At 35.6% G+C, this 16,085-nt stretch overlaps 1 protein-coding gene across 2 annotated transcripts in view; it reads left to right on the forward strand.

Annotated features, from left to right (window-relative positions):
* Nucleotides 1-16,085, forward strand: part of ELP4 (elongator acetyltransferase complex subunit 4) — a 258,564-nt gene that overhangs the window by 69,530 nt on the left and 172,949 nt on the right. The window contains exons 4-5 of one of the 2 annotated variants that reach the window (XM_030829486.1): nucleotides 3-134; nucleotides 9,034-9,176. In XM_030829486.1, coding sequence (XP_030685346.1) covers nucleotides 3-134; nucleotides 9,034-9,176 — 275 coding nt within the window. The remainder of the gene's footprint in view (nucleotides 1-2; nucleotides 135-9,033; nucleotides 9,177-16,085) is intronic. The other variant, XM_003254370.4, reaches the window with a different exon arrangement.

Below are 16,085 nucleotides of genomic sequence, written 5' to 3' on the forward strand. Positions count from 1 at the left end.
AGGAACTCCCAGCACCATTACTTGATGATAAATGTAAAAAGGAATTTGATGAAGATGTATACAATCATAAAACACCAGAATCTAATATTAAGATGAAAATAGCTTGGCGTTACCAGTTATTACCCAAGATGGAGGCAAGTAAACATACAAATTCTTTCTAAAATTTGCAAATGCATCTGTTTTCATCTTACAGAATCTCTTGTGGTATGCCTATATGTGTATTTATTTATTTAAAGAATTAGCTGTTTCATTTGTAGAGTATTTGGTCAAGATGATATATTTCTTACAAATAAAATTTATGGTAACTTGTTTTTTACCAAAATTGTTGTTGTTTCATTTCTTCCATAATGCCCATATAGAATGCTTTATTCTAGAGTTGCAAGACAGAGTAAGTGAACTAATGAAGCCATTTCTATCCAGTATGGTTACCTATAAATATTCAATGTAAGTGATGGTTCTTTGGAATTACTATTTTTATCCTTATACATTTTCAATCATTACATTTTCAAACTCATCTATCTGGTAACGTCATCTGTTCAGAACAGACAGAATAGGTAAGAAATGAAGGAAAAATTTCTGAGAAGTCAAAACAAATGCCAATAAATCTGTCCAGTAAAACTCATGAACTCTATTCCTGGTGATGGCATGGTTCATTTATTAGCTTCCTTATTTGATTGTTCACTTCATTCACTTTTCAGACTACATTATTTAACATCTATCAGATATTAGCATACTAGTAGAAAAGAAAGGAATATTCTAATCTGAATAAGACATGGTTTCCTTAGTCCATCCTTCTCTAGTCCTCCACATTGACATCAGTGTTATCTTTCCCAAGGATAGAAATATGTGTATGATACCTTTAACTTCGAATGCCTCATTTGGTTTCCTATTTTCACTACCCCCTTCTAAATAAATAGCAGACTGTAGTACCCTCTAATACCGTCCTGCCAAACTCAGACACAGCCTTAGAATTCTTCTCTACAGGAATGTTCTGGGTAGCCGCTACCACTACTGAAAGTTAGTATCTGAGATGAAACCTGTTTGATATTATAAGCTTGCAATGTGAAATACAAATTTAAGATTGTATACAAAATCTGTACAATCTAATCCAAGCCTACCTTTTTAGCCTCTTACTCCTTTGTATATAAAACACTACATTCAACTATCTTTTGAGAATTGCTCCTTATAAATTGCTTGTATTTCTTTTAGTAATGCTTTTTTCACTTTCTTACTCACCAATGCATCCTTCTCCAAGTTCAAATGTTACTACCTCTTATGGCTTTCCGTACATAATTATCTGCTTTCCTTTTTTTCCCTGTAGCACTTCATATATTTTAAAATGCATGTTTCTCTGGGTTGGGCGCAGTGGCTCACGCCTGTAATCCCAGCACTTTGGGAGGCCGAGGCGGGTGGATCACGAGGTCAGGAGTTCAAGACCAGCCTAGCCAAGATGGTGAAACCCCGTCTCTACTAAAAATACACAAAAATTAGCTGGGCGTGGTGGTGGGCGCCTGTAATAACCAGCTACTCGGAAGGCTGAGGCAGAGAATTGCTTGAACCTGGGAGGCGGAGGTTGCAGTGAGCCGAGATCATGCCACTGCACTCCAGCCTGGGCGACAGAGCAGGACTGCGTCTCAAAAAATGTATCTAGGTATATTATATATACATATATATTATATGTATATATACATCTTTCTCGTTGTTTTATACTTAATTGGTAGTATAACTCTCTCCTCCACCACACAGAAAATTTTCTGTGAGGTGGAGAGCTTGTTTTATTTTCTCTTGTACCTCAGCACTTACACTAATGCTCTTTTAATCAATAATAATGATAAATGTATTTATTCATTCCGTCAGCAAATACTAAGTATCATGTGTGTACCAGATATAAAACATGTTATAATAGGTGCATATTAAGCAATGACATATTGTTCTAATTTAAGTGTGGAAACTATTTGAGTAATATTTTTAAGCTGTGATTTAAATGACTGAACAAACTACAAATGTAAGAGAGGATATTTGCAACTCAAATTATAAAATAAGGACAAATTTTCGTTATGTACAAATAACTTTTAAAATGAAAAAGGAAAATTCTACAACTGATTTTTTTAAATGGGCAAAAACATGAAAAGGAAATGTAAGAGACTCTTAAACATACAAAACATATGCTCAATTTCAGTTTTAATAAGAGAAATTCAAATGAAAACTACACTGTCCTGCTATTTTTCTCTTATCAAATTGACTATGATCTAACTTGGTAAGACACTGTATTAGCAAGGGTGGGGGAAGCTGATACTCATACTTTGCTGGTGAAAATGTAAAAAGGTACAACTTCTGTAGAAAGTATTTTGGTAGTAACCTTCACAATTACAAAAACATATTCTTTGATTCTTTTGGATATTTACATCATGAATATATTTACTCAAATGTAAAAGTAAATATACATGAGCTATTCATACAGCATATTTTTTTAACAGCAAGAGATTGAAAATAGCCTAAATGTCTATCAGTAAGCAACTAGCTAAATAAATTATGGTATGTCTGAACAGTAAAATACTATACATTTGTATTAAAAAATAGAAGGAAGCTCTGTGTAATCAGAAGTTGTTATAGGTATAGCCTAGCTTCGATGTGAACGAGAACTGGGTGCAAGAGGCCCGAATAGATGTTAGTCTGCTTAGGAAAATATGAGTTAAGTGATAGAAATCAAAACAGACAAGAAATATAGGGCTAGCACTTGAGAACCCTAATGGCAAAGAACTTCATGTCTTTGATTCTGGCAGATTCATTCAAGTGACTGGGCTTAATGGTGACTGTATTCTAATTTTTCTATTGCTGTGTCCTGAAAGAGTCAGTAATGAACCTAAACTCTAAGTTTAGAGGCTGGAGTACAGTGGTGCGATCTCAGCTCACTGCAACCTCCGCCTCCCAGGTTCAAGTGATTCTCTTGCCTCAGCCTCTTGAGTAGCTGGGATTATAGTTGCTCACCACCACACCCGGCTAGCTTTTGTATTTTTCGTAGAGATGGAGTTTCATCATGTTGGCTGGTCTCGAACTCCTGACCTCAGGTGATCTGCCTGCCTTGGCCTCCCAAAGTGCTGGGATTACAGGTGTGAGCCACTGCACCCAGCTGGTTTTGGTCTTTTCATTGGTAATTAATTAGCATTCTCAAGTGAAATTGTCAAAAATGCAAGTAATTAAAGTTTTAAGCCTTTTCTCTTTTTTTTTTTCCTTTTTTTTTTTTTTTTTCTTGAGACGGAGTCTTGCTCTGTCACCCAGGCTGGAGTACAGTGGCACAATCTCGGCTCACCACAACCTCCGCCTCCTGGGTTCAAGCGATTCTCCTGCCTCAGCCTGCCAAGTAGCTGGGATTACAGATGCGCACCACCACACCCAGCTAATTTTTGTATTTTTAGTAGAGATGGGGTTTTGCTGTGTTGGCAAGGCTGGTCTTGAACTCCTGACCTTGTGATCCGCCCACCTCGCCTCCGAAAGTGTTGGGATTACAGGTGTGAGCCACCACACCTGGCCAGCCTTTTCTCTTATTGCTTATTATGAAAGCTATATAGAGTTGGGGTAAGAATTATTTGTTCCTTTAAAAATACATTGTTTTTTATAAATTCGAATCATAGATACTATCCTTGCCCCAGTGAGTAGTGCTAATTTTGTTCTTCCTTTTAGAGTCTGGTGTACCTGCCATTGGCTTTGTTATCTATTAATTAAGGTTGCATATTAACAAATAAACTTAGTACAGTTTTCCTTTTTTTTCTTCTTTTTTTTTTTTTTTTTTTTTTTTTTTTTTTTTTTTTTTGAGATAGGATCTTGCTCTGTCACCCAGGCTACAGTGCAATGGCACAATTATGACTCACTGCAACCTTGACCTCCCAGGTTCAGGTGATCTTCCCACCTCAGCCTCACAAATATCTGAGACCGCAAGTGCATGCCACAGCACCCAGCTGATTGTTTAATATTTTTGTAGAAATAGGGTCTCACTATGTTGCCCAGGCTGGTCTCAAACTCCTGGCTTCAAGCAGTCCTCTCACCTTGGCCTCCTGAAGTGTTGGGATTACAAGCATGAGCCACTGAACCCAGCCCTAGTGCTCAGTTTTCAAGGTTTAAAGCTTGAATGTTTTGAAAATTGTTCTCTTATGATGAACTTGTCTAGATTATTTATTTTTTCATTTTCTTAGGTCTCTACTAAAAGATTACTTTACCAGAAGTGACTGCCTTGTCACTGTAGATGAAATAAAACCACTCTCTATCATCTTCTTTCACTGCTTTACTTTTCTTAAAGGCACTTATCATTAAATGATGATAATATATATCTAATTTATTATTATCATCTATCTCCTACTAGAATGTGAGCTCAATGAGAGAAAGGGACTTTGACTGTTTTGTTTTACTGATATTTAGTAGGTGCTCAGTAATTATTTGTTGGATGCATGAAGGAATGAATAGTATGTAGATTAAATATTAAACTGAGCTAAGACACGTTAATCAATACAGACAAAATGATAACATTTTGAATATGCAGTCAATGGTCATGCTTATGTTTACTTGTATTTACAGTGAGTTGTGTCCGATTTAGAAAATAGAATCACCTTCTGGCTTCTTTGCTTTTCTTTGAAATGTCACTAGCATGTATATTTGCCTGTTAAGGTAATTTTATATATGATGATTTGCCAAGACTGATAGGCTTTGATGATCACTCATCATTATCTGCTTTATAAATCTAGGCTTTACTTTGCCTTTCTCATTTTAATACACACACACACACACACACACACACACACACAAAACCTGGCTGTATTAGTTCATTCTCACTGAGACTGGGTAATTTACAAACAAAAGAGGTTTAATTGTCTCACAGTTTCACATGGCTGTGGAGGCCTCGGGAAACTTACAATCATGGCAGAAGGTGAAGGGAAAGCAAGGCACATCTTACATGGCAGCAGGAGAGAAAGCACAGGGGAAACTGCCACTTTTAAACCATCAGATCTCCTGAGAACTCCCTCACTATCAGGAGAACAGCATGAGGGAAACCACCCCCATGATCCAATCACTTCCCACCAGGATCCTTCCTCGACATGTGGGGATTACAATTTGAGTTGAGATTTGGGTGGGGACACAGAGCCAAACCATATCACTGGCTTTTCTGAGATCAGATGATACGGGGCACATTCAGGGTGGTTTGGCCGTAGACTTCACTGTGTTTTCTTTATTTTACTTGGGACAAAATGCAGTTAACATAATTGTGGCTTAAGATTAAATAAATAGTTCAAAAGTAGGTGTATTGATTATCATAGATGCCTTTTAAAATAAGTTGTCACCAGGTCCTAAGGGTGTATCCATATTACCACTTACTAATGCAAAAGTGGACAAGAATATATACACCTAGATCAATAACAATAGTTCAGTAAAGCATAAAGCAGTCTTCATTTGAATTGAAGAGTGTATAGTTTTTAAAAAGCCCTCTTTCCTTCACCATGTGATTTTAATTCTCTCTAAGGTGTACATGCCTTCTTCTCCCCTATCTTATAATCATCAACCACTATTCCTGACTCACTCCATGAATTGCTAGCCAGCAGTATATTCTGAGACTTAATTTTCTCAGTATTGTAGAGCTCTAATACCATGACCTACAATGAGTCCAGCAATTCATGGCAATGTGTTAAGTCTTTATTATATTAAATTCTCATCAAACATTGACTTTCTATCTTAGTGGTTTAGCTGCAGCAGCCCTGTGGTAAATGTGTACAGGTGTAGATGATCAACAAATACCATTTTTTCAATAAGGCAATGTAGTTACAAAATACAGTGATGGATCTTCTCATTCTCTAGTGAATCATGACACAATAATAATAATGAATAACATTTACATACTACTTCACAATTTACAGAATATTCATTGCCAGTATTACATTAGAGTCTCACAACAGCCTTGTAAAATAATTATTAGCTCCAGGTTCTAGTGATTAAACTGAGGATCAAAGTGTTTTAAAAACTGTTTGGATTCTTGCTGTCTGGTATGCTATACTGAGCAATAAGAAATAATAACAACGGTAAGAAAATGTCTTATTTAGATTTTCTTGGTACAGCTTTTCTTTGAAAGTTTTGTTTCTTTGTAACATACTACAAGTAGAGTACGGTATTTTTTTTTACCGTTTTCCTCCTGTACCCCCATCAAAGTTCATTTCCTTTTAACATCATAAATTTTTACTGAACCATTTCATTTTACTCACTTTCACAGATGACAAAGTCAAAAGGTAGTTTATGAACGTGAATTAGAAGTTTTCATAATGTAAAACTAAAGCAACATGTTCTTACCTAATAAACTGACTAGTTATTGATAATAGTTTGATATTTTTAAATGTGTCCATTTTTATCGAGTTGATGACAGTTTTTTGTAGATGATAATTATTTTATTTACAGCATGTAAATTTCCTCTTTTCCTCTTTTTTAGAGGAAATGTCTAAGTCTTGTTTTATAATTCTAGGCCTCAAAAGAGTTCAGTGTTTCAAAATCTGATTATATGTTAATGTTATATGTCTTGAGCAGAAAAACTTGGAAAATTGTTTTTTCCTGTAAGAATGTATTTTTATTTTCATTTTTAACTGAAAGATTAAAGTTTTTCATCAGCAATAAAATTTTCATGGCTACCTTATGAATATTTTAGCTACCATATCTAATTTTAATTTCTAAATTTAATAATTATAATGAGAAAAGCTTCCAATTATATTTTTACATTTTAATAAATTATTTGTGTTCTATATGTAAACTGTCTCAGCATGAAATCAATTTTCTGCCTTGATTCATTCCAAATCTGAGATTTCTATGACATTAATATTGTAATTAGAAACATTAATAGAGACGGCAACTTAAAAAGCATACTTTGCTTCTTGGCAATTTAGCATATTTCTCTGAGTGCGTAGGACTTCAAGAACTTTCAGTCCACTAATAAATTTATTAACTCAAACTTAAAAGAAGTGAAAAGTCTCTTTCTTTCTCTCTCCCCATGGCCAGTCTGCTAAAATAGATTATTCATGCTTATTTGATTCAGGTAGGCTTTTGCAAGCTTCCCTACTAGGCCTGGGAATGTGGTACATTGAGGCCTTTTCAGAGGCTTCTGACATAGACCAAGCTTTTATTGCATGGTGTTTTATTATAGCCAAATCCTAGTCTCCACCCAGTTTGTAGGCACTCTGCTTATTCTTTTGAATCAGGAAAGGTTATCACCTACCTTAATCCATGCAGCAGCATGGATTAAGGACACCAGTGTGCCCCAGGATTCTCAAAGAGGATCCTGGAAACTTCTGGTTTTTTCTTTTTTGCTGTCTTTACTAAATTCTATTGGGCCTTAGGGGGATTTGCATCTGAAATGGGCAACCTGGTGTTTTTCTCAATGAAGACATCAGATCAAAGTTCAGTTAGTCAAGGCCTTTCTAAAACATTAAGGGGGCTTGGACTTACACAATAAAAAGATGAGCTCTAGCAGAGATTGCAGTAAAAACATTCTGAACTATAATCCGGATAAAGAATAGATTATAGGCCAAAGAACAGACCTTGTTTAAATTGCTTTAGACTAATAACTTTACATTTTTAAAGTTTGTACCCTATTTTTAAGAAACATTTTAATATTATATATTTTATTTATCAGTAGTTTCATGATAAATGGATAAATTATGTTTTGGAAACAAGAATTCTGTACATATTGGATTGAAAAGATTAGATTGAAGCAAACTGATAGCGTATCTTTCATTAATGAAAGTAAGTAGTACCTTATGGAGGGATGAACGGTCATTTCATTTAAAAAATAAATGTCAAACCCACAGACTCTGAATCTGAAAAAAGTGTTTCTATTAGACTTAAAAAATTTTATTTCTTATTACTGTATAATTTCCTGTTGGTAGGCATTTAGTTTAAGAATATGAATCCTTGAAGTCTTAAATGCAAATATCTAGTGTCAAGCAAATATGTCTTTCTTATCTAAATTAAGAAGTTGTCACTTAGATAAGTACTATGTGATGTGTAGTTCTTCAATTTCTGTAGTGATTGTCTAGTTTTGTTGAATATTCTGAAACTTATGTTTCAGGACAGTGGAAATTATGTAAGAGTAGATCTGAAATCTTTTATTAGAGACTATTGCCAAGTGGAATTTGTTAATAGTTCAATTTTGGATAGTGATGTATATATATTTTCAATGTATTGAATGAAAGAAATTAGCTCAAAGTCCATTCAAAGCAACTTAATAATAATGTTATGTTAGTAGACTTTTGCTACCCCATATAAATAAATTCAGTGTCATATAAATTAGAGTTTCTTATAAGAAAGATAATTTGTTAGAGAAATTGTTAGTAGAGAACACAAAAGAGGAATTATCAATGAACCAATGATTATGCCAGGTTCTGATTAATCTAATGTAGATCATATACATTATTCCACTTTATCATGTGCCTTGTTCCTGTCTGGAGTATTGTAGTACATTTTTTCCTATAAGCTTAATTTAAATTTGCAAGAAATGTTTAATATACATGTATATTGTCTTATGTGAGAATTCAGTTTTAAAATGATACTCAGTTTAATATATTTAAATAGCTAGTTTCTTTTGGACCTCTTACCAGTGAATTAATTTGGTTTAAGTTTTCAGTTAGTTCTTGTCAACTGCATATTTAATTTGTCATTAAAACCTAGAATCTTAAATATTAATTAAGAATTATGTATATTAAGTTTTGAACTTAGGAAGGTATACAGTATAATGAAAAAAAAACCAAAGAGGTTTTTAAATTCTTGTCAAATTTAGGGAACCACTAGAAGTAAAGAAACATGAAAGATAAAAAGGTTGATTTGTAACTATAAATGGTTTAAAATAATAAAGGTTGTTGTATGCTTCTTTGAAATTTACTTAGTGTATGTATATCCGTTCTTCCTTATTAGCTTAAAATTCATAAATATGTCATTGTTTTGCTGGATGTAGGACAAATAAATTATAGCTTAAAAATAATTGTTTAACAGCCACTATGGGGTTTATTTTAGCAGATTGGACCAGTATCATCTTCAAGATTTGGTCACTATTATGATGCATCAAAAAGAATGCCACAAGAACTAATTGAGGCTTCAAATTGGCATGGATTTTTTCTTCCAGAAAAAATATCTTCAACTCTCAAAGTAGAACCCTGGTAAGTTAATGACCCATTTAATAACAAAATCTGATTTCAGATATTAGTAGAATGCACTTTTACCACATTTTTGAAAGAATACACATCTAAGGGTAAATATCATAATAATAAATATTAGTTTTCTATATAATTTGTAACTTCAAGTCTATATATTTTTCATAGTATTTCATTATCTGTGGCTTTCTTTTTTCTCTGGTCCTGTAACTGCTGGAACCACTATTTCTCTAATTTGCAACTTGAAAATTCAGGACACCAAATTTATAATAAACGCTGGTTTTCAAGAAAATGCAGAACAGTTCTAAATCAGAGTCTTTCAGCTTTAAATGCAAATAGACACCTAATAAATATGTATTGCTAATAATAGCAATGAAAATGATACAAACTAGTGTCGTTTGCTTAATTTAATTTTTTGGCATATACTTTTTCAGAGAGTAAACAAGTATATACTTTACAATATTTTATTTATGAAGGCTTTCTATTTCTGGCTCTGCTGTAAATAAAACAATCTGTATAATTTTAAGTGACTTAGAATTTAGAGTTTGGGTTTTAAGTATCAAAACAACACAACATGTTTATACTGCCAGTACATTATTAAGACAAAACTCTGAAAATTACAGGACTTGACATTGAATAATATATGTTATAAAGTGTTAAGAATATTTAATTTCAATTTTTATTGCAGTAAGTTATGGAACAGATTGTCATTTATATTTTCTTGAGCACTTGTAAAACCATTTTCAAAATGAGATGAGCTATTAAATGAAGACTTAATAGGCAAGGCGTTGTGAACCAAAATGACTTAAAATTTATAGGCTCTGTTCTAAAAATAATACCTGAGAATTTAGTGGAGACTACTGTACTCATTCTTATTAAATGTTTCCAAAAAATGTTCACTTTATTATGGACTTCTCCAATCTATGGATAGAGACTTAGCAAAAGCGGTGCTTTGATATTGTTTTAGCATTTATAACTACCATTAATGTATTACTGCTACGTGTCAGACACTCTGTTAGGCACTTTACGTTTGTTGTCTTCTATAATCCTTATATTAACCCTATACAGGGTTATGTAGTATTAATATGCAGAAGTATGTAGTCCCATTTTCTAGAAGATACTGAAACTCACAGAATTGATTTATCTGAGTTTTAATTATTAAGGGATAGAACCAGGCTTAATCTGTCAGATTTATCTTTTTTGTTTCACTGCTTCGGAAGATTTTGGTGTCTTTCACCTTTACCTTCCTTTGTCATGGAGTAATGAGTACTGATAAAATAATTTTTAAAATCTGGATTCTTATATTGAGTTCATCCTACCCTTAGCCTTGGGCAAATCACCTAAAATCAGTGAAAATCAGTATCTTCATGTGAAAAATTGGAGGTGGGGAGAAGAGGAAATGCCACCTGCCTTACTAGCTCACTAAATTTTTGTTAAGTTTGAATGATTATATTGATTTTTCTATTTCCCAGTTTTTGCCACACATTGAGTCAAACATGCATTTACATACAAGCTTGCGAAATAGGTCAGGGTAATTTTCCCATAATTTCTCAAATAGTAGTAAAGAGTGGAACCCAGGTTCAAAGTAAATTCTCACTGATTCAAATATCTGTATTAGCAATAATGCTATACTGTCTCCATTAACAGAGTGCTTAGGAAAATAAATGTAAAATGTATATTATGTTTGATGTATTTAAATGAAAAATAATATGGTGTTAGTTTTGTGATTTAAAAAAATATATTTTAAGGACAATACTTTTTTTTACACCAGCAAGTACAGTGTTATTCTTCATTTACTCAACAGCTGGGGTAAGGAGGGGATTAGCATGTGTCAAATATATTTCCCAAGTCAGGTACTCTCCCAGACGTTTGAATATGGGATAACTCATTAAATTTTGCCAACAACCCTCCAAGAGAATGTTAACCCCATTTTATAAGCAATTTCAGGTTAGAGTTGCTAAGTAACTCTCCTGCTGTTGCAGGCTGTCAGTGACTGAGCTAACACCCAAACTCAAGTTTCTAAAACCTCTGCTCTTTTTTTTTTTGTACCATGCTACCTCCATTTACTGAGGCAGTAAATGTACACCCACCAACCTAGGTGCCAGAAAAATTACTCCTTAATCAGCCTTGAGGATATAATCCTATAGTCTTTAAAATACATATTTTCTGAGTGTTTTGTAAGAACTAGCAGTTTTGCACAGAATAGGAAAATTTATAGATTTTAATTATCAAGGCAGTATTTCATTTCATAGAGTTAACTGATAATTCATTTATTTCATATTAAACTTAACTGCTTAATTAAATGTAATTAAACTTTGAACATGTAATTAAATTAATTTTCAAAATGGGTACTTTACCGTGTGAGGTTTATTTTAATTTATGAAAAGCATGTGCTCATTTCACTAAAATGAACTTTACTGGTTCATTTATAAAACAATAAAGCTAAGCCTTACAGTTATCTATACTTTTCCTGTAATTAAGGCTAGAGGATATAGCTGTGTCCTACTATCATATGTGAGGATATAATATATAATTTTATAATTTCTGAAGGTGCTATTAAAACATGTAAAGATATTTTTACAATAAGAAAAACTGCAGATCATTTAAAATTTACGGTAACTAATTTAAAATGATTAGTAGGTTTGCCTATAGAAAAAATTCATACATACAGTTTAAATTTTCAAATTAAAGCCAGAGTATGAAGATCTCAGATGTTTTATAATAATATTATCAAAATAGTTTTGTTTGGATATTTCACCATTACAAATCAGGTAATCTGAGTCACAAAATAATAAGCTGGTTTTGAGACTAATTCTGGAGTCTAAGATTTTTTACTTTGACTTTGTTTTCAGTTAAGCTTTGCTAACAAGTATGTCCAAGCATAGTTTGGTTTCCTTACTAGAAAGACACTGCCATTTTTCAGTGTCATCTTTCTTACTGATTAACAATTATATTAACGTATTGCTTAACCTACCACTACCAACTAATGTTTGTGTCCCCCCAGAATTCATATGTTGAAGCCCTAACCCCTAATGGGATGATATTTGGAGATGGGGCCTTTAGGAAGTAATTAGGTTTAGATTAGGTTGTGAGGGTGGGACCCTGGTGTGATAAGATTCGTATCTTTATAAAAGAGGGAGAGACACTGGAGCTCTCACTCTCTCCGGGAAAATGCACGAATGAAAGGCCATGTGAGCACACAGCAAGAAGGCTGCTATCTGCAACCTAAGGGAAGAGCCCTCACCAGGCACCAACTCTGCTGGCACGTTGATCTTGGACTTCAAGTCTCCAGAACAATGAGGAAATAAATTCCTGTTTAAGCCCCCCGATCTATGGTATTTTGTTATGGCATCCTATCTTTGTCCATTTGTGGTGATATAATAAAATACCTGAGACTGGGTAATTTATAAAGAGAGAAATTAAATATTGAACTTTCTATCCTCCAGATCTATGAGAAAATAAAAGTGTTGGCAGGTGTGGTTGTCTGGTGAGGGCAGCACTCTGCTTCCAAGATGGCACCTTTTTCCTGCGTTCTCCAAAGGAGAGAAATGATGTGTTCTCACATGGCAGAATGTGAAAGGGCAAGCTAGTCAAAATGCTGTGTGAAGCCTTCTATATAAGGGCCTTAATCCTGTTCCTGAGAGAGGAGCCCTGATGACATAATCACCTCTTAAAGGCCTCATCTCTTAATACTATCACATCAGCAACACCTGAATTTTGTAGGAGACACTTTCAAACTATTGCACAGACAGATCTGATGATGTTAGGTCTTGAATATTGAGTTTGCATACAGTTGGTAGTCAATAGAATGAGTTTATTTTGATATGTTTCTCTGAATTTCAAGATTTTATTTTAGCATATTTATCCTAACGATAACCAGTAGTTTCTTATATTGTCTGAGTTTTCTACTGATTAAATTGAATGAATTGAATTCTGTGAGAACTGCTTGGTCTTTTAGTTTTTTGACTGCATTCTGAACCAGGCCTGACTGATTGAAATAGAAGCAGCATTCCTCATCTAGGAAGATGTGGAGACCTCCTTTTTTTTTTTGCAGTAAGTCAATCAAGGCCTTTATGGTTTTGTAGGGTAACTGCTGCTAGGGAGTCTAGTTGGTTTTGGAGGTGGGTAATAGAGTTTGCAATTTTTTTTTTTTTTTTTAGGGAAGCCTATAAATCTGTAGAGAGTGCCTGGAAATATGATAATGAGATTCCTCATAACTGATGTGTAGGAATAGATGGAGAACGGAGGGCCCCTTGGGAGGAAGTGGCAAAGCATATATGACAGTTTGAGGTTATGTTATAGGGTATAATGGAATGGTAAAGAAAGCATCCTTTAGGTCGATTACCATATAGTGGGTGGTGTTGGAGGGGATGAGGGAGAGAAGTGTATAGGGGTTAGGGACCACGGGGTGAATAGGGAGGACAGCCTGATTGATGGCTCAGAGGTCCTGAATGCGTCGGTATGAGCGGTCAGATTTTCTAACGGGGAGGATGGAGGTGTTATATGGAGAATGTGTTGGTTTAAGAAGACGGCGTGAGCAGAGCTTGTTTATGATGGGTGGTAAGCCTTTTTGGTGTGTTAGGGAAATGGGGTGTTGGGCAATGTTGGGAAATTTAGAGGCGTCTTTTAACTGTATTTTGATGGGGTCCTGGTGAGCAGCTATGGAAGGGGTGGTGGTGTTTCACACTACTGGGTTAACAAGAGAGGTGGGTGGCGGGTGCTGGGGAGGGGGCGGTCAGGGGCTGGACTAGCAGAGAGGAGCAGGAGGGACTCTGGTTGGGGGGGCGGGCAGGAAAAGGTGATAGAAGCTTTGAATTTGGCTAAAATGTTTCGGCCTAGGATGGAGGTGGGGCAGTGAAGCATGATAAGGAAGGAGTGTGAAGAAAAATAGTATTAGATAGGGAACAAGTAAGGGATTCAGTAGCGTGTGGATGTGAGATGAGACCTGGGAAGGGTAAGTGGGTGCTAAAAATTTAGATAAAGCCAAGTAGGTAGCCCCGCTATTGATTAAAAAAGAGATCGGCTTACCTGCTATTAGCAGAGTTATCCTGGGCTCCGATGCAGTAATGGCAGATGGGGCCAGGGGCCCTGGGCTGTGTCAGTCTTCAACAGCCAGGCCAAGGAGCTGCGGTAGGGTGAGCGATTTTTCACTCCTTACTTTGCCAGGGCTTTGAGGAGTTGATCTGTTAGCCTGGTTGTTAAGAGGACAATCAGACTTCCAGTGACTAGTTTGTTGGCAGGCTGGGCAAGGAGTTTTTGGTGTCCTTGGGTTGGGACATACTCTCGCCCAGTGGCCTTCTTTGCTGCATTTAAAACAGGCCACAGAAGGGAGGCTGCTATCGGGTCTTTTGTGCCCTTGGGTGCTATTGCCAGGTTGGCGAATAGCCACAGCTAGTAGCTGGCATTTGGCACGATCTCGTTGGGCTTCATTTTTTCTTGTTCATCCCTATTATTAAAGACTTTGAAAGCCAGGTTGGGAAGGTCTTGTTGTGGAGTTTGAGGGCGATCTTCAGCCTTTTTAAGTTTGCGCCATATGTTAGGAGCAGACTGAGAGATGAAATGGGTATTAAGAACAATAGTTTTTTCCCGGGAGGTGGGGTCAACACGGGTATATTTTTGGAGGGCCTCTGTAAGGCGGGAAAGAAATTCAGCGGGGTTTTCATCAGCTCTTTGAGGGATATCTTTGAGCTTTTCAAAATTTACAGCCTTATGGGCTGCTTTGTTAAGGCCTGCAATGAGGCAAGTAATCATATGGTTATGAGATGCCCGGCCGGGGTCTGTGGGTTGGTACTCCCAAGGGGGCTCCTTGGGAAATAATATTTTATTTCAAAAATACAAGACTTTTAGATTGAAAAGCAAAGAACCACAGTATATTCAAAAGTCTAAATATAAGATTAAAGATTACAAGCATGAGTCATGCCTCTAATCCCAGCACTTTGGGAGGTCCAGGCAGGAGGATTAGTCACTTGAGCCCAGGATTTCAAGACCAGCCTGGGCAACATAGTGAGACCCTGTCTCTACAAAAACAAACAAAAAATACTAATAGCCAGGTGTGGTGGCACATGCTGTAGTCCCAGTTACTCGGGAGACTAACATGGGAGAATCACCTGAGACTGGGAGGCCAAGACTTCAGTGAGCTCTAATCATGCCACTACACTCCAGCCTGGGCAAAAGAGCAAGACCATTGTCTCAAAAAAATAGAAAATTTACACTCACAAGAAAGAAATTATAGAAGAGAACATCTAAGACTAAAAATTCGGAAGTTATATAGTTATAGAAGTATACTATAAGTTACTTTATTAAAAGGATATGGTGAATGATAAATTAGTGCAAATCTCAGAACTGATGGAAAGGCATCATGTAAGTATGAAGAGAGATTCTGCCTATCTGCTTAGCTGCTAGTGATACAATTAAAGTAAAAAGATAATATTTGAAAATTTAGAAAGAGGACTATTATCCTGGGCCTCATTTTTGTTTGTTTTTTAACTTACTTTATTTTCAACTTTTAATTTAGATTCAAAGGGTACATTTGCAGGTTTGATACAAAAGTATATTGCATGATGTTGAGGTTTGGGTTTCTGTTGATCACTTCACCCCAGTAGTGAGCATAGTACCCAGTAGGTATTTTTCAACCCTTGCCTCCCTTCCCCCCCTGTATTCCCTAGTGTCTATTGTTCTCACCTTTATGTTCATGTGTACCAATGTTTAACTCCCACTTACAAGTGAGAACATGCAGTATTTGGTTGTCTGTTTCAGCATTTCACTTAGGTAAGTGGCTGGGCCTCATTTTGGCCAATGGAGAGAAACTGCTTGCTTGCGTGTTTGCCTTGTTTTTACCTCCTTTCTGTCCTTTAAAGGCCATCAGGTACACAGAGTGAATCGTCTTATTCCTCAGTTCATGCATGGTATCCTATC

Source organism: Nomascus leucogenys, chromosome 15 (genome assembly GCF_006542625.1).
Source record: "Nomascus leucogenys isolate Asia chromosome 15, Asia_NLE_v1, whole genome shotgun sequence".
Classification (NCBI taxonomy): domain Eukaryota; kingdom Metazoa; phylum Chordata; class Mammalia; order Primates; family Hylobatidae; genus Nomascus; species Nomascus leucogenys.